This window comes from Protobothrops mucrosquamatus, unplaced genomic scaffold, assembly GCF_001527695.2.
Source record: "Protobothrops mucrosquamatus isolate PMUCROS unplaced genomic scaffold, P.Mucros_1.0 scaffold1399, whole genome shotgun sequence".
NCBI classification, from domain to species: domain Eukaryota; kingdom Metazoa; phylum Chordata; class Lepidosauria; order Squamata; family Viperidae; genus Protobothrops; species Protobothrops mucrosquamatus.
In genome coordinates, this window is record NW_015387584.1 from 374,367 (window position 1) to 396,340 (window position 21,974).

Below are 21,974 nucleotides of genomic sequence, written 5' to 3' on the forward strand. Positions count from 1 at the left end.
TTTTGCCCTCCAGGAACTGGTGTTCTCAGCATCTCCAGATGCCACTATCCGTATTTGGTCAGTCTCTGGCGCTTCCTGTGTGCAGGTTGTACGAGCCCATGAAAGTGCTGTCACAGGGCTTAGTCTCCATGCAACTGGCGATTATCTTCTGAGCTCTTCTGATGACCAGGTGAGAGTGAATCCAGAATATCTCTTCGCCTAGATTTTTTTTAAAAAAAATAAGAATTCAACATAACAATAATGAAAGTCACGATCTTCTGTCGCCAAATGCTTATACACAGTCTCAAACCTTTGCTTTTTACAGTATTGGGCTTTCTCTGACATCCAGACTGGCCGTGTTCTCACCAAGGTCACCGATGAAACCTCTGGCTGTGGTATGGATTTTGGACTTAGAATCTAAATTTAGCATTCTGTGAGAGCTGCTGGAGTGAGTGCAGTCTCAATGTGTTGGGCATCTGGGTAGGAATAACCTGGTTGGAGCTCCCTCACTTACGCGGTGATCCAATATTCTTTTCCTGCAGCTCTCACCTGTGCTCAGTTCCACCCTGACGGGCTTATTTTTGGGACAGGAACAATGGACTCCCAGATTAAGATCTGGGACCTAAAGGTAAGAATTGGCTTGTATTATGACAATGTTGGAAAGTTTTACTTTGCAGGACTGATTATTAAGGATTTGCTGACACTGACCATGCATATTCTAAAGCAGTGATGGCGAACCTTTTAGAGACCGAGTGCCCAAACTGCAACCCAAAACCCACTTATTTATTGTTGGGTGCCAGGTGGGCGTGGCCCATTGGGTGGGTGTGGCTGCGGTGGTAACGGTAGACTGGGTTGGACTAAAAAGTTCAATCAATCAATTCCAACTTTGCGAGATCTTTTTTTTTCCTGTGAGAAATTGAAATTGATTGAGTGACTGAACCTTTTTTTTTTTTTTTGCACATGGTGGCAGAGGCCTAAAGCAAAAAGGTTTTATAAAAGCCAGCTGAAGGCCTAGGACTGGGGCGATGGTGCGCATGCCCACAGAGAGGGCTCTGCGTGCCACCTGTAGCACCCGTGCCATAGGTTCGCTACCACGGTTCTAAAGTATTCTTATCCTTTAGGTGTTTTGACTGAGAAATGGAATATTTAATACATCAGTATGTTAATTAGAGCTAGATCATTACTGATTTATATAGCTGGTTAATACGTTTGTGAATAAATACAAATGGTTGGTATATATACCATTATTTAGAAAGTTCTTATGCTAATGTTAAAGAGCATGAAACTCTCCTTGGCTTCTTCTTTGTTGGGGGAAAAGATTAAGGAGGGCCATGTCAAATGTTCCTCCTCAAAAGATGTAGATATAGATGGGAAACATTTTGGATAACTCCTACCTTCATGAAGTATAATCATTCTTCTGAATCGAAAGATATTAGCAACAATTATGTTTATATTTATATTGGTTTTTTAAGGCAGCGTGTTTCAACTCATGATGCGTGTACCACTGGCGGTACTTCGGCATCTGGCAGGTGGTATGCGATCTAGACAAGTGTAGCTGGGGGGATGAACTGAAGCAGCGGCAGTGCTGATGAGTTGAATCAGCGCCAGCGCCACACAGACCTGGGGGAGAGTCAGCTGGAGCTGCAGTGTTTCCAGGGCTCTGCTGAGAGGCCAGGATCAGCGTGCATGGCTCCAGCTGATTGGCGCTTCTGGCAGCCTCTGTTATCACCGAGAGCAGCAGACAGGCCTTGGGATGAGAGAGTCAGCTGGAGCAAGTGGGGTGAGGCAGAGGCCCCAGGGTTGGCGCGCGTGGCTACATGCTGATCGGTGCTTCCAGCACACCCAGAAGAAAAAAGGAGGACGAAGGGGGAGAGAGGAGAGGATATAAAAGGAGGAGGTTTTGACAGGAGAGGGAGAGGGGGGAAAAGACAATGGGGAAAGAGAAGGAGACGGAAAAAGAGAGGGAGAAGAGGTTTTGTGAGACAAGGAGTGAGGAGAAAGAGAGAGAGAGAAGAGGCTGTGGAAAGAGAGCCCAGCAGACAGTGAGGAGAAAGAGAGAGGAGAGGATCAGAGGAAGAAGGGCCGATCAGCCAGGTGACCACTAAGGTCAGCATATTAATAAATATGGATAAATTTGTCATATATTCATCAGTGCAAAGGGAAAGTGATTCAGAAAGGAACTGCCACCGAAGAAATTAAAACTGGTACTTTTTTCCTTTTTTTTAAATGGTTTGTAACATTTTATTAGATTATAGAATAAAATACAAAAGCAAATAGTAGGACACAGTTGGGAGAAAAGAGGGAAAGAAAAGTAAGGGGGAGAAGGGAGAAAGAAAAGAAAAGGCTTTGACTTCCGACTTCCTCTGTTGCAGTAGAATGAAGCATTAAAATCGAACGTCAACTTTTTACTTTTCCATAATAGTATAAACTAGCCATTTGTATAAAAACAAATCCATTTAATCAGTTAAAACCCAGAATCCTTTTTTTTTAAATCATCAAGTTTTTTTACACCTTGCTAAGCACTGGTGGTACTCGAATACTGTCATGTCCTAAAAGTGGTACAATTTGTGAAAAGGTTGAAAAGCCCTGTTTTAAAATACCTAAATGGTTATGTAAAGTGTTCTGGGAAAACATTTTTTTGAGAGGTGACATATCTGTTTTTAAAGTAAAAATTTTTTTTAGTTATTATGATGTACTAAAGGCTGTTTTTTTTTTTCTTTCAGTTTTTTAATCTCTTGAAATCTGGTCTGTCTGAAATATCTGATCTAGATATTGCTGTTAATGTCACGTTGAGCTCAAAACATTATACAGGAGTATTATTGAAAGGACAATGATCTCAAAGGCAGGGGAGAGACATGAGTTGTATTTCCTTGGAGGGTACATCATCACTCTAATAGCACTCATTACTTGCCTTCCTCAGGAGCGGACTAATGTCGCAAACTTCCCTGGACACTCTGGTCCCATTACTAGCATCGCCTTCTCCGAGAACGGCTACTACTTGGCCACTGCTGCTGATGACTCCTCAGTCAAACTCTGGGATCTCCGCAAGCTGAAGAATTTCAAGACGCTGCAGCTGGATAATAACTTTGAGGTTTGTCTAGTTGCATTTTTTTTGACAGTTGTACGTTTTTGAGCCCTCCGTATTTTAATATAGCCACTGAAATCTGATAGATTTCATGTAGCTGCTTTTAAAGCTTTGGAATCTGTATGAGAGCTTGGTTTCCTTTGAATTGTGTGCACCCTCACACTGCAGACTCTAAGGAGCTTACATTATAGTACAATACAAAATAATCCAAACCATAATAAATAGTCAGTAGTTCCCAAATAATTACTGGCTAGGTTTAGTTGTGACATAGACTAACATGTATTCCAGGAAGACTGCAGAAGAGCAGTATTTCCTGAACATTAATAGGGAAGGCACCATTTCTGACATTGGGAGGCAAACTATTTCAGAATGTAAGATTCATAGCAGAAATGGTTATTTCAAGGATCCCATTTCCCTTAAAGTGGGGATTTACAGCATGTTCTCCCTACTTGTTTGTATTGGCTGGGTAGATTTAAAGTAGATGCTTTCAGAGATGTCCTAGAGCATGTGAACATACAATGCTTTGCTTCTAGAAACCTATTTTCTGTGCTTTTCCTCTATAGGTGAAGTCTCTCATCTTTGATCAGAGTGGTACCTATCTGGCCCTGGGTGGTACTGATGTCCAAGTGTTCATCTGTAAGCAATGGACAGAAGTTCTTCATTTCACAGGTATGAGATTGTTGGCTTTTGTATGACTCTCCAGAGATACTATACAATACTGTCTTTTGTACTGGTGGTTAGCATCAGCACTTCAGTTATTTCTGCTCCCTTCTGTTTCTTTGAAGTGGTAATCATAGAGTGAAAAATATCTCGTCTGACTGTCCTGTCTTTTTTCTACAGAGCATAGTGGGCTGACAACAGGAGTAGCCTTCGGACACCATGCTAAGTTCCTCGCGTCCACAGGCATGGACAGAAGCCTGAAATTCTACAGCCTGTAGCTTCTGTTTCTAGGATGCAAAGCATCTGGATCCTATTCTTTGCTGTAATGAAAAACTATGGGATAAGCATGGGGTTTTGGACTGATGGAACATCATGTACATTATAGCTGCTGATGTCAGTTTTCTGTAGCATGGAAAATTGCCCACAGTTTTAAATATATTTGTTTTCCTCTGTGTTCGTTTTTCATGTAGATCTGTAACAATAACAATACTTAGTCAAAACCCATGCACTGCTGACTCTCTAGTAGGGATAGTGGCAGAGATGAGGATGGAGAAAGGGTTGGGGAGACGTGCAGTTTTTTGTATGCTGCTCTCTAGTTTCATTAAAAAACAATATTCAACTGTAACAATGTGCTTTTGGGTGGTATCTTACATTTCAAACATTTGTATATTGAACTACATTTTGCCAACACACACAAATGTTTATACATAACAGCTTTTGAATTTCTCACAGCATGAGAAGGTATCACAGTTCAGCAATTTTGATGATGAATTCCTTAAAGATAGTATTCAATTTATAGGCACATTCTGAAGGCAGTAGATTCTCGTAACCATTCATTAAAATGGAATGTTTGAAATACAGCCTCAAATAGGGAGCATACATACTACTTTGAGATATGAAATCTGGTACTTGTTTTATTACAATAGACAATAGTATGCTATGTGGACCAGGACCTGATTTGCATAAAGCGCCTTTCTGTATCTAGATATCAGTGTGGTTTTGAGCAGTTCTTTTCTCTGGGCCTCTTATTTCCAAATACCTTCATTTCCGTTTCATTTCATTGTTTCCTAAATATATAAACGTGTACATTTTATTCTATATAAACATTGTTTTAAGCATCACTTGGTTATACTGGGATAAAACAGACCACAAAGTTTATCATTTTAGGTGAATTCATCTGGCCTGGTTAGTTGATGGATCATTGTGTTAGAAGCTTGAAATTACTGAACAAATTGTTTAAATCACCAATTTGAATCTCTGATAGAATTAATTCGGTGGAAAAATAGAATGAACCAACAAATGAGCAATGCTGAAAAGTTTGCCATAAATCTGGATGATAGCACAAATAGTGCACATTTTGTAAGACTGATTTGTTGCTTCTTGACTATCAATCTTCATTGATAAATGCTACTGGACATTGACAAGGAACAGAGGGCCAATCTTAACAGCTCTTCAAAATGTGGTTTTTGTTTTAAACTAGAAAAAAAAGCTATCTATAGCTTTTGTCAATAGGAAAAAAAAAGATAAAAATTGCCCTGTCCATTTTGGCAACATCTTGTACATCAGAAAGTTCATTTGCATGCCTCTATAGCAGGGGTAGTCAACCTTGGCTCTTTTATGACTCGTGGACTTCAACTCCCAGAATTTCTCAGCCAGCTGGGAATTGAAGTCCACGAGTCATAAAAGAGCCAAGGTTGACTACCCCTGCGTCTATAGAATAAAACCCTCTTTATAGTCAAGCATGGAGTAAGCGAGATTCATTCGTGGGCCTCTTCTGCATAGACATGAATCCTAAATCAGTCTCAAAAAGAGTGCTTTCATAACCAATATGTTCATCCCATTCAACAAGCATTTTGGTGTGCATGGGACATCCTAGGTTCATTCAGGTGTTGTGTCCTCCACTTTGCTGTACAGCATTAAAATAATAAAATTCCATTTCTATTTTGTATTTTTACCATCAGGTTTTTGTTTTTTGACTGCAGCCAGCCCACCTACATACCTACCATTGGAAATTGAGAAAATTATGCCCCTCGAACAGGTCAAACAATTAGCCCTGCAATACATAATCTTTGGAGTGGAATTGTGAATATACCAAGTGTGAAACTGACATCCAAGTTTAGTATAACTATGTTATTAAGTACTAGCTGTCCCCGGCCATGCGTTGCTGTGGCTCACTCTGGTAAAAGCATGTGTTGCTTTTACGTCCAACAGATGGCGCTGTTTTTCAAAAAAGCATGTTTTTACCTGTCACAGGTGTGACATCTATATAATATAGGTATATAAAAACGCGCGTATTCAAATGCAACGTGTCAAAATTTCAAAGCAATCGGTGAAGAACTTTCGGAGATTTAAGATTTTGAACAAACGAACATTTACATTTTTATTTATATATATAGATTGTTTATTGTTAATATATACTACTGATATACACTTTTAACTCATTCAGCACAAGAGATCTTATCTTAGGCCATGATGGATTTCTTCTTATAGTCTTACTTTGCATAATAGCAGGATCGGTCCTGAAAGAAAGGACTTTTCATACAGAAATAATATGTTCAGCTTATGAAAACACAATTTGAGAGGGGTAGACAAAAGGAGTAAATAGACATTTACCTACACCTTGCCATTAGGCAGAATAATAGAATTACAGAGTTGGAAGGGACCTTGGAGGTCTTCTAGTCCAACCCCTTGCTCAGGCAGGAAACCCTATACAATTTCAGACAAATGGCTGTCCAGTCTCTTCTTAAAAACTTCCAGTGTTGGAGCATTCACCGCTTCTGGAGGCAGAGGTTGTTCCACTGGTTAATTGTTCTAGCTGCCAGGAAATTTCTTAGTTCTGAGGCAACAGATCTTGCTGAGAAAACAGCTGATAGGACTTGCTGTGCTACCTAGCAAAACTTTAGAAAAAACTTTAGAAAACGCACATTTTCACAATGATCATATTGTCCAAGGGGCACAGGAAACAAGGAACAACAATGTGTATGTGTACAACATCTATGAGATCTGCTTCATGGCTATCTACGTAATTTTTCTTTATTTCATTTTTTTACAGTACAGTAAACCAAACTCAAGTTAGTTATTCCCAAAAGCAAGCAGCATTCTGGAGATCTATATGCAAGATAGGCAAACTGCTGAGCAATTTTGCTCTTCAGGAAGATACTAAGAATAGCTGAGGGATCATGCTGAAAGTGCAAGATTCAGACTGAAAAAGACCAAAGTTCTAGATCCTTCCAACCGTTAACTGTCTGTCATAGTGTTTCTTTTCTTTTTCCCTGTTAGAAAGGCAGAGACCTGAAATCTGTTCAGTTTTTACATACGTTTGATACCTTGGGCAATTAAAATGAAACTGACCACAAAAGCAACTGATATTGTGGCTTTGTGATCTGCAAATATTTCCCCTCCCTTCTGCCTTTTAGACAACCAGTTTCACTCAGACCAGGAGCATAAATATGGACTTTGCTTAAATGGGTATCTACAGAGTGTGGCCAGAAAATTCAAGGTGGCAGTGACAACAGGGCGATTGAAGTTCCACCCGTTTTTGTGTGTTTTTTCATTGGGAGACGTCCACAGTGCAACATAAGAGAAGCAGCTATCTAAATGTTTTAAATAATTGTGTGACATCATCATCATCTTGATATACAGGATCACAGCCTGTTTGGCAATTAATGCACTTATTAATTGCCAGTGTGCGCGGGAGGAGGTTAAATTATGAATTTTTAAATTGTGGATTTTAAGTGCTGTATGTTGCCCAGAGTCACTGTGAGACAGGTAGCTATATAAATTTGTTTAATGAATAAATAAATAAATATACTTTGCCTGTGGGAGAGTGGGGCCAAAATAAAACCGTTTGCTCTCAGCTGAACAGAAAGAAACACGGGCCAGAAGAAAAGCAGCCCCACCAATTTGTGGTGGTGAACAGTGAAGCCTGCCCACCTCCTGACATTTGCTAAGGTAGCAGAGACAGTTGTTCTGCCAGCATTGCACTGCCAGAAAAACTAGCTCCTTCATGAGGCCAGGCGAGGCCCCCACCTCAAGAAGCCCCCTCACAACCAGGCAGGGCTGAGATGGGGAGGGGGATTGTCAACCTCAGAAATCTCTCTTGGTTGACTGGCTGCTCCATCAGGGGAAGCTAACCCAGGGAGGGGCAAGCTCTCATTTGAGGGAAAGAGTGAAGTTTCATTAAATCCTGGGGTTACTGTTACTGCTTTAGCAGAGGGATTAAAATGCTGCCTTGGTTCACCGAAACAGCCTCCGGCCTGTCTGAGCCATGAAGCCTTTTCCAGGGCAACCATTCCAGTAAATCCTGCCAAACACTTTCGTGCTGAGGCAGGGAGCCTTGACTTCTCCCTTCAGGGAGGTAGACAAGCTGGGTTGGGGTTTTTTTCCTCCCTTTTCCTAACTTTGGTTAGGGTGGGTGTCTTTAAAGCAAACCCAGATTTCAGCAACTAGGCAACAATTCAGTGAGCTCATCCTTCCCATTAAAATAGGAGATTAGGCAAAGAAAGGAATTTGGATTTGACCTTGGTCATATTCAAAAGATTGTGGAGGGGACGATGTAGTCTTAATTTTGTTAGATTTTTTTTTCCCCATTACAATTCCCCCCCTTTCACTGCTTGTTCGGCACAAAGCCAGCTGTGTGTATATCTCTTTCTCATCAACTTGAACCCTAATGAAATCCTAGTTTTATTCTTGCAGGTAGGGTATCCACACAAATTCATTCTCTAGGTCAGGGGTGTCAAACTCAATTTCATTGAGGGCCGCATCAGCATTGTGGTTGCCCTTGGGGGGGCGGGGGTGTGTGGCCAGGGTGGGTGCAGCCTACTGGGTGGACGTGGATGGAGTGGGTGTGGCCTACTGGGTGGGCATGGCCAGCTCTACATCATTCACGTCAAGGGTGCCTGTGGGGGCCTGGGCAGGAGTGGGACAGATCTGGCAGAAGGGGGTGGAACCGGGGCGAGTGCCAAGGCATGGTCCACTGGAGGAGCCTCACTGTTCCTCTCAGGCCATGCAGTGGGGGGGCTTATGGAGCTAAGACTGAATGCGTTTCAGCATAGATGGCCACCACAAAATTGTACATTGGCTCCCGGCGGGCCTGGGCCAGGGCCAAGGCAGAGGGGGCCGTTCCCTCACTGTTTCCAGGATGGCTTCAAGGGCCACATGAAACCACTTTGTGGGCCGCATCCGGCCCCCGCGCCTTGTGTTCGACATGTCTGGGCTAGATGGACCGTTTTTAGAGAGTACGGATTTTTACTGAGAATATAGTTTCCTGGTGGAAGCTTGATTCTTTTGGCATTAAAGCCCTCAGATGCACTATGTGTCTGGTGAGATTCATTAGTCTGGCTGGGTAGGAGGTAATATTTTCAACTGCTTCCTAAAATACTGATTTTGGTCTGAAACTGTAACTGAAATTTGCACTCTTTTGGAGTCTCTACTTTCTTGGTGCAGGTAACTGGAGAGTTTTATCTGTTTCACAGAAAGTGTTTTAAGCAATTCTGCCTTGTTTTGGGTACAGTATATTTTAAGGCATTTAAGGGTTAAAAGAAAGCTAATAAATAAATTGGTGAGACATTTCACTAACACGTCTTTTGTCATTGTTTATCTTATGACATGAAACGACAAGGACAAAGAAAGATTTTAACGAACAAGGTTAGATAATTTAAGGTGAGGTTGAAAATATAGTGGGACTCTTAATCAAGCTCAGTTTACCCCGCCTAGGTCGAGGAATAAAAGGTTTTAGAAGAGACCATCTTCTTCTTTAAGGTGCTGTTTGCTTCAGAGAAGAGTGTGGAAAGCAGTTCCGAGTTCTGCTCAAAGTTTATTTTTATTATTTTTTCCTTAGCCGTCAGCTGGCAGAGCAAGCCTTTATTCTGGAAAAGTTTGGAACTGAAAGGTATTGTATTTGTTGTGGGTTGGAGAGAAAGAATTGCACTGTGCCTCTCCATTCCGGTTGAGAGAAAAGAAAGTGGCTGTGTGAAGCTGGTTCTGTAATCAGGCAAGTCCAGAGGCTCACTTTGAGGAGGAGCAGCTGGAAGGTGAGGGGAGGGCACGCAAAATCCTGACAAGCTTTGCCTTGTCCTCCCCTCTTCTGCTCCACGGGAGGGAGTTAGCTTAAAGGAAAGTTTGTTTAGCTGTCTTGATGCATTCATAGTGAACTGCAAAATCATCAAGTTTGGAATTGCCTGTGGAAAGAGGATCTCACTCACAAGCTGCTTATTGTTCCTTTTCCTGCCTGCTGGTTTTAACAACATTTTAATAATCTTGCAAACTGATCTGCGGCATAAACCAGTTGATGCCAATAATTTCAAAGTAGGAAATTGTAGATGTGCGTTCACAAAAGATATCCACAGTTGGTTAAATGAGATGCATTTCAATTGATGTCACCCCCTCCCCAAAACGTAGGAGCATTTATGAAATCCTCCAATTGGTTCTAGTGTTGGGTTCTCGGATTAAGAAGTGTCTGAACAAGTTAATGAAACAGGCACCTCTGAAATACTTCAGCATTGCAACATAGGACTGGCAGAGCAGTGTAGATGACACCTTGACCACAGATTGAGGACCAGTATGGTTTGAGAGGGGAGAGATAAGGAGACTGAACAAGTCTGAAATTTATATGATTAGGAGCCTGATTTTCCCCAGGTACTCTCAAGAACTGGCAGCTATGGTCCACCTCAGTGTCACTCCTGAAGTCTCCCTTGCTGACTCGCCAGTGAAGATTTATGCCTCTGGCCTGGCCCCCGCCCAGCTTGTGACCTTACACGCANCCTTCTATGTTCAGATTAGCCTCTTTAATTCTACTGTGATTGTGCCCTTGCCCACGGATGAACCACTGGCTACTTGCACTGTGGAACGATGGTACACAGCCCCCGGAGTGGAACGCATCCCAATTAAGTCTGGCCGGGTCCGGGGAGCCCTCTTCTTGCCTCCAGGTAAGGAAACTGAATTCTGTTTTCTTTTCCACTTTCTTTATTGCCTCAACCTCTTGCTTGCAATGGATGGTGCCTCCAAATGTATTTAGGGTGCTAGTGCCTAGACTTCCTAGCCAGCATGGAAGCACTGTTGATTTGTGCTTTGATGAGCACAAATGAGCAATACCATAATTTGTTAGCCCTTTGAGATCAGCCAGACCAGGAAACCATTTTCACATGTTTGTCTGGATCTATATTTTATTGATAAATGCCATATCTTCCCAAATTTCTTGTTTCCTGGTACCCCTAGCAGTTCCCACACTGATTTCTAATATTAAAATTCCTGAAGTATCCATCTGCTATTGCTAGATTGAAAGATCTGATCTCCTTCTCCACATCTGCGTCTCTGCTTTGGACAGAGATTGGCTGTTCTGTGTACAGTAGTGGCCAAAATTGTGGAAACCTTTTGGGAAAAGTCTATTTTTGAGGTTTGATGGCTAATAACACCACTTTTTTTTAGTAGTACCATAAAATTATATATCAATGGAAAGATAATTTAATCAAGAATGTAATGCAACAAAGTTTGTTCAATTATCTGTACTGTATTCTATGAAACGTTATAGTCAAATAACCAGAAAAAGGAAGCACAACTTGCTTAGGTTGATATCAGGTAGCTTTCCTTCATCTGACTGTAGCCAATGAGCATGAGTGTTTAGAGAGCCAATCAGGTGTCATCTTGTTTTGGCAATGAGCCAATCAGATTACAGTAGGATTCAGTTATTGATGTCATGTATTGAAGCTGAGAGGAGCACATTTGTCAGTGTGTTATGTGATCGCTATCAAGTTGGCTGGTTTTTTTCTGTTCTTTCATTTAGTGAGCTTGTAAAACGTAATAAAATTAAAGTAATGGTGCAAAGAATTGGCTGGTTGCCCAGAAAGCGATGTAAAATAGTATTGTTAAGTGAACAAGGCTACAGTTATAAAGAAATTAGAAGAAAAATGGTGGAAACTTAACCAAAGGTGGCATTTCTACTGTACACTTTTCCCAAAAGGTTTCCACAATTTTGGCCACTACTGTATATGAGCACAAACTGTTTTCTTTTATCCAAGTTGGATCATAGTACTGATAAAAGAGACCATGTGCCCATGCACAATTCTTAGTAAAGATTTGAACGCTTTTTGAAAAAGGGGCATATAAAAAGTAGAAAGGCATGTCATGTCACAAGGAAGGGAACAAATGGGTCACCCAGATTTGCACAGATGTTGTTGGGAAAGCTAAAGCTGAGAATCAGCTGAAGTTAGGGAAAGATGCTAAGAACAAGAAAAGGCTACTTGTCATCATTATGTCCAAAGAAAAAACAATAATTTGTAAATGAGCTATGAGAATTAGACTTCTCATTCTTTGGCCCAGTCTTTCCTGAGAAGCAGATAAGCAGATAAGGACAGAAACATAGTCAGGGAACACTTATTGACTTTAAAGGAATCTTTAAACCAAATCTTTTGGTCTAGATGATTCCTAGAGCACTGAAAGAACTTGCTGATGATCTGGTCAAATCATTATCTTTGGAATATCTTAGGGAATGTGAAATAGCAAATGACAAGAAATACTTGAAGCTTACTTATTTGCAGTAGTACTAATTCACAGTATTCGTGGACTGCCCCAGTTATGAGAGTCTGTTACTACTCACCACTATAAGTTAGCATGAATCAGACTAATCTTTACTTTCTATTAACTTCTTTCATAGATTATGGAAATGCTATAGATACAACACTATATAATCAAGATTTCATCAATGCATTTGACAAAGTATCTATGACAGCAGGTTGGATGATTGTGGTTGAATGACATGTCAGTTAGGACAGGGGTCTCCAACCCCCGGTCTGTGGACCAGTACCGGGCCACATCATGCCAGCAACCAGTCTGCACAAACAAGCAAAGCCCCATCTGTGGGATGCAGGCAGCACACAAAACCACGCACCCTCCGGTCTGTGGAAAAACCTCTCTCCACGGAACTGGTCCCTGGTGCCCAAAAGGTTGGGGACCTCTGAGTTAGGATATATAGTGATCCGAAAATCATATTCAGATGCTCATTTAATCATGATTCTTTGTGAAACTAAAGTGAGATACTGAATTCAGTGCTGCAAACTTCAGCCTGGGTCTGACACAATGCAATATTTTTTATTAATGTCTTTGATGATGGGGTAGAGGGAATGCTCTTCAGATCTGCAGATGACCCAAAAATAGCTGAAATAGCTGATGCCCTAGATTAGATACAGATAAAATTGAACATGGATGTAGTAGCTTAGAGAAATGGAACAAAATGACAGAAAGAAACTTAACTGAGACAACGAAAAGTCCTTCATGCATCTCACAAATAAGATGTGAGATGCATAGCTTGCTAACAGTACCTATGAAAAAGATTTTGCAAGAGTAGCTGAGTGAAAATTAAATTTGGCTCAGCAGTATGACATCGCTACAAAAAAAAAAAAAGCAAATGCAGTTCTAGACATCATTAAAAGCATTGTTCCCAAATCAGAGAAAGTAATGTATTTGACAAAAGGGATATTACTCTTTGTTTTTTATTTCTTCACTTATCCTTGTTTTTTCTCCCTCTCCGCCTCACCAGGCCCTGGGCCATTTCCAGGACTGATTGACCTATTTGGTGGAGCTGGAGGACTAATCGAATTTCGAGCTGGCTTATTGGCTAGCAAAGGCTTTGCAGTTCTGGCTTTGGCTTTCTTTGCATATGATGATTTACCACAGACTCTGGAAGTAGTAGATCTGGAGTATTTTGAGGAAGCATGCAGATTGCTCTTGAAAAATCCTAAGGTGTGCATGAGATTATATCTTTTCTTAAACTTCTTGTTGACACTCAGGAAGATCCTAGAGTTTATTCTCTATTTGTTATGCAGAATACTTCATACAAACTAGCATGCTATGCACCTGTCAGATATACAAGCTAAAGGGATTTTGGGCCTGACAAAGCACAGCATAGATCAGTAGCATCGTTCCTGAGGGCAGAAGGATGAGAGCAGTGCTGCATTGCCACCTTTTGTATGTGCATTGTGATACATTGCTGACCCCTCAATGCTGCAATGCTCTTTTGTCATTTTGTGGACACACCCATTATATCCACCCTCTCAGTTTTCATTAAAGCATACAATTTTTTTTCTTAGGCTTCCTTATGTGTAGCTGAAAAACATGCAAAAATATGCAATTAAGAGTCATGCTTAAAAGTGCACTGCTTTAATGAGATGATTCATAAAAGCAGCAACATTTTTTTCAGACTTCCTTCCTTCTGTCTGTCACATTTCATGTCTTGTATTGGCTGGCTGGCAGAAAGAGAAGGTGACCAAGTTCATTTTTGAATGTGTAGATCTGCAATAATATAGCATGTGCATTAGTATGTCATTTTTTATAACTTTGATATCACCCCTCATTGTTTTAAGGAAGAAAGTGATTTAAACTTTTGTATGTCTCTCTGTGTTTGCTACTCCAGGTAAGAGGTCCAGGACTTGGAATTATTGGTTTATCCAAAGGAGCAGAAATTGCATTGGCCATGAGTACCTTCTTAAAGGAAGTAGTGGCTTCAGTGTGCATCAATGGTCCAACAATAATGATTACACCACTTCACTTTCATGATGTCAGTATCCCTGGAGCTTCCTATGCAAGTGAGAAGTTTCTCATTAATGAAATGGGATTGGCATCCCTTTTCGATTGTGTGGGACATCTTCTGGATGAAAAATATGAAGTGTCTACCATTCCTGTGGAGAAGGCCCAAGGGCACGTCCTCTTTGTGGTGGGGGAAGCTGACCAAAGCTTCAATAGCAGGGCGTTTGCTGAAGCAGCCCTGGCTCGAGCAAAGAAACATGGGAAAAATCATTGTAGCCTGTTGTTTTATCCAGGGGCTGGACATCTGATAGAACCCCCTGGATCTCCAGTTTGCTTTGCCTACCCACTTCGGTTTTCTCCCTTGCCGATCCAATGGGGAGGGGAAGTGAAGCCTCATGCTAAAGCCCAGGAACACTCCTGGAATGAGATCCTGAATTTTTTTAAGTTTCATCTTGGGCCACTTCAGAAGAGCAGCTTATGATAAAAGAAAGGCCAGGTTGTTTAGCTTCCTTTAGAATTATGGAGTTGGATGGAGCCATTGAACTCCAATCTTCTACCCTGCGCAGAGGTTAAAGTTAAAACAACTCCTTTAGATGAAGGGGAGCCCTCTAGCTCTTCGACTGATTAGATCCATTGTTGAACTGCTGCTTGGTGTTAGTAAATTTTTCAGAACATTCAGAGTCTGCCTCACTGTTTAGATGTCCCACCGGCTGAGAAGAAAACAGATGTTAGCATTCTCTGTGGGTTTCTTAATGAATGCTACCATATTCTTCCTTCCATTCTTTGTTTTTCATAAAGCTACACACATCAAGATTCTTCATTCTGCCTTCAGAGAACTTACTTGCCATTCTCTGAAACTACAACAGTGTCTGTGAATTCTTAAAGGATGGAACATCTCTTCTTGAGATTTGGAATTTATATTTCTTCTGGTGCAAAGGAAATTACATTTGCCCTTTTTTATATAATCACAGTGCTATGTCATAGTTTTCAATCAACAACTATTCTAAGCTGTTTTTTGTTTGTTTTTTGAGATACTAGTGTCAAATCAAATATCTTCGATCCCACAAGTATGCATCTGAATTCTGCTTTCTAAATGCTTCATTTCACCTTCGGTTCTCTTAATTATTTTTTTTACCACCAGTTTATTTACCTATCTAGATAATTCAGAATTTTATTTCTATTCAGCTCTCAACCAGTTTTATGTCATCTGAAAATTTGGCAGTAATCATAACCACAAAAAAGACCATTCACAGGGTTTACTGATCCATAGTTTGTTTGATCCATAGTTTGTTGGATAAGCCATTGCTGCCTGATTAACATAAAATACCAATCACTCATAGAATGCAAAACGTCACGCTTTTTTGGTGCACAAACCATCATACAGCATAATGTGATTTGCTTGGATTTGCCTTAATGTGATGTGGGAACTCATTGTCAGCCCCAAGGAACCAAGAATGACACAAGGAGCTACTTCAGAGTATTTAGAGTGTTCCACTATCCGGTCAGAACCAGTGGTGGGATTCAGCCAGTTCGCACCACTTCGGCAGAACCGGTAGCTAACTTTTGTTGCCCAGGCCCAGAATGGACTTCTGGAAGTGGCATCCGCACAGAGAACCGGTTGTTCACATATTTTAATCCCATCACTGGTCAGAACCCATCCTTCCATCCCATCTCACCCCCACCCTCCTGCCATCACAACTGATGACATTTCTTGGATGAGAAACAAAACGTTTTGTTCCTTCTTCCTCAAGGAAAAAACAGTCCGGTTGCTTTTTGAAAAAGCACCTTTGAGACAACTATGACCTGGATGACTGAGAATCTGTATAGGAATTGAACTATTTCAGAGTGCTTTCTTTACTATTGTTCACTGTTGTTTCTGTCAATAGACAGACATCTTTCCAGACTAAAGCACTTCTCTGTGTGACTATGAGATTTATCCTGTGAACTGCTAGGGAGAGTCTGCCGTTGCCCTTTTCCTGCATACTAAAGATTCAAACATGTTGTCTCTTTGCTCTCTCCTGCGATTCTGGACTACATCCTATCACCCTCAGGCTAGATGAGAATATCCTTATGACATTTCGTGGATTCTGTAAAGTACATATCAGAAATGTAACTTTGTAGTAAAGGGCACGTTTCTATTTGTCTTGTGCTTCCATAAGATTGATTGGTATTTCAATCGACTATAAAGTGCTCAACTATAAAATGAAGTCAGTAATGTTTTTTTTTCCTATTCCTATCTCAAAGAAATCTTCAACTATCGCTAGGCTAGCCCACTTACTATATAAATAACAAAAAAGGCTTCTCAACCAAAACCAAAGTTAACTGTTCATATCTTATATTAAATTATGAGAGTTTATTTCGTTGCGTGGATCAGTTCCCATCTTAGCAGCACCTAATTGTCCTTGGAATCCAAACATAATTGGACCTGATTATTACCCAGATAGAAATCTCTAAGGAAAAGTTTTGGAAACAGGGCATACCTCATTTTGAGGCAAACAGACACCAAATACAAAAATATCAATCATACTGAGTGTCAAAAAAATAAACTGACCATTGTCACACAAATGTGGAGTGCAATGGATGACTTCTGGAAATAAGCCTATGTGTTCAAGTCTTCTCTTTCTCCCAGACTTGCATATATACAAAAACAGGTGTCAAGAAAACCTGGGGTTATCAATGAAATGTGGTTGGTCAGTTGCTGTAAGTTATTCTGAAGGATCTGATTTACAACTGGAGGTATCTAGTGATCCATCTAGATGAGAGCACCTTGGCTGATCTCAAAACAAGCTAAGCAGGATAAGTTGTGCTTAGACCTTAGATAGGAGGCAATCAGGAAAATTGAGGGCAATGCAGGTAGTCCTCAACCTAGGATTGTTTTGAGCCCAATTTATGGTCATACGTTGTACCAGTCGTTAAGCAGGTCATCACATGACCAACTTGATTTTATAATCTTTTTTTGAAGTGGTTGTTAAGTGAACCCATTGGAAGTAAATCCCAGTTTCCTGCAAAAAATGTCATAAATTGTACTCACGTGACCACTGGATGCTGCAAACAGCCATAAAAACAGGCCACAAATACAGGCCAGTTGTGAATGGGGGACAGCCATTGGAACTTAAAATCCAGGTCATAAGTACCTATTTTTAGGTCTGTCGTAACTTTGAATGGTCAGTAAGCACTACCTGTAGGGTTCCCTGTAGGCTAAACAAAACTTTAAAAAACACCAGAGAATACAGCAATGGTGAATGCTTCTATTATTATTGCCAAGAAAATTAATGAAATGTCCTTTATGTCATTAGCAGTCAAGATCAACTCAAAGGAGTCTTTATTTTTTTATAGGTCAAATGTTTTTATTTTGTTTTCTACCCTTTGATCCTTTTGCACAATGAACTTTAGAATATCAAGATAAGGCAGTCAGTTCTGAAAACACGATTATAAGTATCATGATTAGGAAAAAAGAAAGGGACAAGAGTGGAAGATGAATAGGGATATTTGGATAGATGTCTTTAGAAAAAAAATAATTGTAGAATTAAGATAATAACTATAGTTGTTTTAAGGAGCCACAGCATTATTATCTTAATTCTATAATTTATTTAGGTGCCCAGAAAGACAAATTACAGATAGCTGTGAGGATGAAAAGCCTAAACATAAAAGTTGGTGAAGGTATTATTTCAGTTATCTGAAAATTCATCCTATTATAAGTTTGTCAAAGAGATAATGTGCACGTCAGAAGCTTCAGTTCTTGCCTTAGAGTGCAAAAAAAAAAAAAAAACCCTCTGTGAAGCAGTGAGGGTCAGCTCTATCACTCCCCCGGTGTCCCACAAAACTAAGTCAGTGGCTGCTTGACTCTGCTCATTAATAGCCTAGGGAAGTATAGTCTTAATAATGGAAAACATAATACAGTTTAGCTGTTACTGGCTTGCTAGAGCAGCACCTTTTTTTCACCAGTTGGCAGCAGTGAGAATCAGAAGAGAGAAGCAACTTTGTTTGGGTGGGTGAGAAAGATCTGATTTAGCCCACTGCTAGTGAGCGAAGCGGAGTCAAGTATCCTGGTTAAAGGCAGATTGGGAACTTCAGGGAGCTCTTGCTGAGTGCACTTCAAGACTGGACAGTGCTATGGACAATGCCAGAGACACCACAGGGCTAAACTGACCAGATTCGGACTGAGAGAAGTATCCCCATCTGATTGTAAACTCTTGAATATTCATTGATAATTGCCCAATCATATTAAGCAGGAAACACTAAAAGGGATTAAGACCACAAGTAAGATACCGTTAACTTCACAAGAGGTCTCAGGTAGTCTCATTTATGACTACACAAGACAGGAGGATTTTGGTGGCAGGAAAGACATCATATTAAGTGCCAAATTTTAAAACCAAACGCTGGGCAAGTTTATACTTTGCCCAGGAGAATTGCATCACGTCCTTTGACAAATTCGTTCTCAGTATTTAGGCTTTTGTGATAAATGTTTGGATCGGGATTAAGTATTTCCATTTCCATTATGTTTGCATGACCACTTCTCAAGCTTCCGTGAATTATTTTTAACCTTGTCTATATGTACCTTTCTCTCCTTATCCACCCAGGTAAGAGGTCCAAGAGCTGGAGTCATTGGCTTGTCCAAAGGAGCTGAAATTGCATTAGCCATGGGAACCTTCTTAGAGGAAATAGCAGCTGCAGTGTGCATCAATGGTGCCACAAGTATGAATGGTGCACCCCTCCATTTTCGCGATATCAACATCCCTGCTGTTCCCTACTCGGCAGAGGCGGTTCTCATCAATGAAATAGGATTGATGTCCAGTTTCAATGTCATGGGAGATCCTCTAGATTCAGTTCATGAAGTCTCTGCCATTCCTGTGGAAAAAGCCCAGGGTCACGTTCTCCTTGTGGTAGGAGAAGCTGACCAAGGCTTGAACAGTAAGATGTTTGCTGAAGCGGCTTTGAGCCGTGCAAAGAAGTATGGGAAAACTAACTATAGGTTATTATCTTACCCTAAGGCTGGACATATGATAGAACCACCTGGATCCCCAACTTGCTTCATCTCTTCTATCCGGGGTAGTCCTATACCCACAATATGGGGAGGAGAGATGAAGTCTCATGCCAAAGCTGAGGAACATTTCTGGAAAGAGGTCCTGAAATTTTTTGAGCTCCATCTTAGCCCAGCTAAGAAGGAAGTGCAGGTTGCATAGGTTCTTTTGGTCCACAAATATTATGAAATAAACCCTACTCACAAGATAGAAATTGGGTTCTCATAATGCATGTTTCATAAAGATAACTAGATAGTAAGAATCATATACGATGATAAGACTCTGGAAATGCAAAAAAGATTAGCGTTGTCTTGTTTGGTCTATTGTGACTTTCAGAGTACTTCTATAATTTCTCTTTCAAATAAAATAATGAGTTAATGATAAATATGTTGACTTTGAAATGAATCCTTTGTGTACAAAAATCTTCATAAATTCTCAGTGTGCTGCATCCATTGTTGTAAACAGCTTGTTTCATAAACAGCTATCATCTGTAGGATTCCTAATTAATCTCAGGTGGAACATATGTAAACCGTGCTAGGTTCTATTGGGATATTGACACATGCATTATAATCAGCTTTTGCACCAGAGAAATCTCATGCAGGCTTGAGAATCATGTACATGGATGTGATACACTGAAGGAGGGAATAAGGGAGTGTACAGGAATGATCGATGTCTTCTTTATGATGTAATGGCTCTGTTGTCTGATTTTCATTGGCTAACAAAGTTTATAAAGCAATGCTACCAACTTTCTAAAGTGTGGCACTTCTGGACGTAACTCTGCGTTCCAGATTGTTGGCCACCCAGCTGCTTGATTTGATCAAATAAAGTGCTGCTTGATCAAGAAGTCTCCGCTTGGGTTATCTGATTAGATTGACATGGTATTTCAAGTTCAAGAAAGGGACTGGGACCTTACATTTCAATACCCCAACACCTTCCCCCCCTCCTCCCAATAAACCACATTATGGCTTAATGGGATCCTTAAACCTAATCACAGATAGGAAAAGTAGTAACCACCATCACCACCACTGCATCCGCCATCAGCATTGCCATCTCCAGTTGCTCCTCCACTTGCTCAAGGCTGAAAGCAGAGGGCTAAGTAGTATATAGGTAGTCCTCAACTTACAACTATTCGTTTAGTGACCATTTCAAGTTAAAACAGCAATGAAAAAGGGACTTATGACAGTTTTTCAGACTTACAAACATCGTAGCACCTCCATAGTCATGTGATCAAAATTCAGACACTTGGCAACTGGCATGTATTTATGGTAGTTGGGGTGTCCTGGGGTCATGTGATCACCTGATAAGCAAAGTAAATGGGGAAGCCAGTTTCCCTTGACAACCGTGTTACTGCAATGATTTACCTAACAACAGTGGCGAGGAAGGTCATAAAATGAGGGAAAACTCACTTAACTACTATCTTGTTTAGCAACAGAAATTTTGTTGGAGTCAATTATAATTGTAATGCAGGGGTGTCAAACTCAATTTCATTGAGGGCCGCATCAACATTGCGGTTGCCCTCAGGGGGGTGGGGGGGTGGCCTACTGGATGGGCATGGCCTACTGGGTAGGCGTGGCCAGCTCTACATCGTTCGCGTCGAGAGTGCCTGTGGGGGCCTGGGCAGGAATGGGACAGATCTGAGGGTCTCTGGCAGAAGGGGGTGGGACCAGGGCAAGCACCAAGGCATGGTCCATTTCTTCATTCCTCACAAAGGGTGACACCTCCCCAGCATGCACCCAGGGGGCAGGGCCGACGCGGCAGGGGCTGGTTCCTCGTTGTTTCCAGACGGCCTTGTGGAGCTAAGACTGAATGCGTTTCAGCATAGATGGCCACCAAAAAATTGTACATTGGCTCTCGGATGGCCTGGGCCAGGGCCAAGGCAGTGGGGGCCGTTCCCTCACTGTTTCCAGGATGGCTTTGCGGGCCATATGAAACCACTTCGTGGGCCGCATCCGGCCCCCGGGCCTTGTGTTTGACATGTCTGCTCTAAAGCTCTTAATAGCAAGTGCCACACAAAGTACACTAACCAAATAGGTGGTAAGACATTAGGGGAACTCAGGCACCACACAGGTTATGTAGGAAGTAAACACAGGGATGGCCATAAAGGACTCAAATGTCTATACACAAATGCACAGAGTATGAACAGCAAACAGGGAGAACTAGAAATTCAGGTTAATGAGGGCAGATATGATATTGTTGCCATAACGGAAACATGGTGGGACGAAACCCACAAATGGAACACACAGCTAGAGGGATTTAAATTATTTAAAAGAAACAGGCCAAATAAAAGAGGAGGTGGAGTTGCTCTCTATATAAGAAATAACTACATCTCTACAGAAATAGAACACAACAATGATGAAAACTGTCCTGAATGCATATGGGTCAATATAAAAGGGGGGGGGGAAATGACATTGCCATAGGTGTATACTATAGGCCACCCAACCAAACACAGGAAATAGATGAACTTATTGCTAGTCAGCTAACTAAGGTATGTAGGAAGCACATCACAATAGTAATGGGGGACTTTAACTACCCTGACATCAACTGGGAGACAAACTCTGCACCGAGTGGAAGATCAAACAGATTCCTGACAAACCTAGCAGACAACTTTGTCTCCCAAAAAGTAGAGAAGGGAACTAGGGGATTAGCCATTTTGGACCTAATTCTCACTAACAGAGATGAAATGATAGAAGGTGTTGAAGCCATAGGAACCT

The 21,974-nt window shown here is 41.1% G+C and overlaps 2 protein-coding genes across 2 annotated transcripts in view; both read left to right on the top strand.

The window, feature by feature from the left end:
• LOC107292643 (pre-mRNA-processing factor 19) overlaps nucleotides 1-4,907 on the top strand; it is a 12,512-nt gene extending 7,605 nt beyond the window's left edge. Inside the window, exons 8-13 of the mRNA XM_015821754.1 lie at nucleotides 14-169; nucleotides 305-374; nucleotides 522-607; nucleotides 2,900-3,070; nucleotides 3,628-3,733; nucleotides 3,905-4,907. Of these exons, the coding sequence (XP_015677240.1) occupies nucleotides 14-169; nucleotides 305-374; nucleotides 522-607; nucleotides 2,900-3,070; nucleotides 3,628-3,733; nucleotides 3,905-4,002 (687 nt within the window). The 3' untranslated portion in view covers nucleotides 4,003-4,907. The remainder of the gene's footprint in view (nucleotides 1-13; nucleotides 170-304; nucleotides 375-521; nucleotides 608-2,899; nucleotides 3,071-3,627; nucleotides 3,734-3,904) is intronic.
• A 4,649-nt stretch (nucleotides 4,908-9,556) lies between these two features.
• Nucleotides 9,557-15,023, top strand: LOC107292672 (bile acid-CoA:amino acid N-acyltransferase-like). The gene is made up of 4 exons (XM_015821784.2): nucleotides 9,557-9,614; nucleotides 10,361-10,650; nucleotides 13,257-13,459; nucleotides 14,130-15,023. The coding sequence occupies exons 2-4, from the start codon at nucleotides 10,383-10,385 to the stop codon at nucleotides 14,721-14,723; spliced, it is 1,065 nt and encodes a 354-aa protein (XP_015677270.1). The 5' UTR covers nucleotides 9,557-9,614; nucleotides 10,361-10,382; the 3' UTR covers nucleotides 14,724-15,023.
• The last annotated feature ends 6,951 nt before the right edge of the window (nucleotides 15,024-21,974 follow it).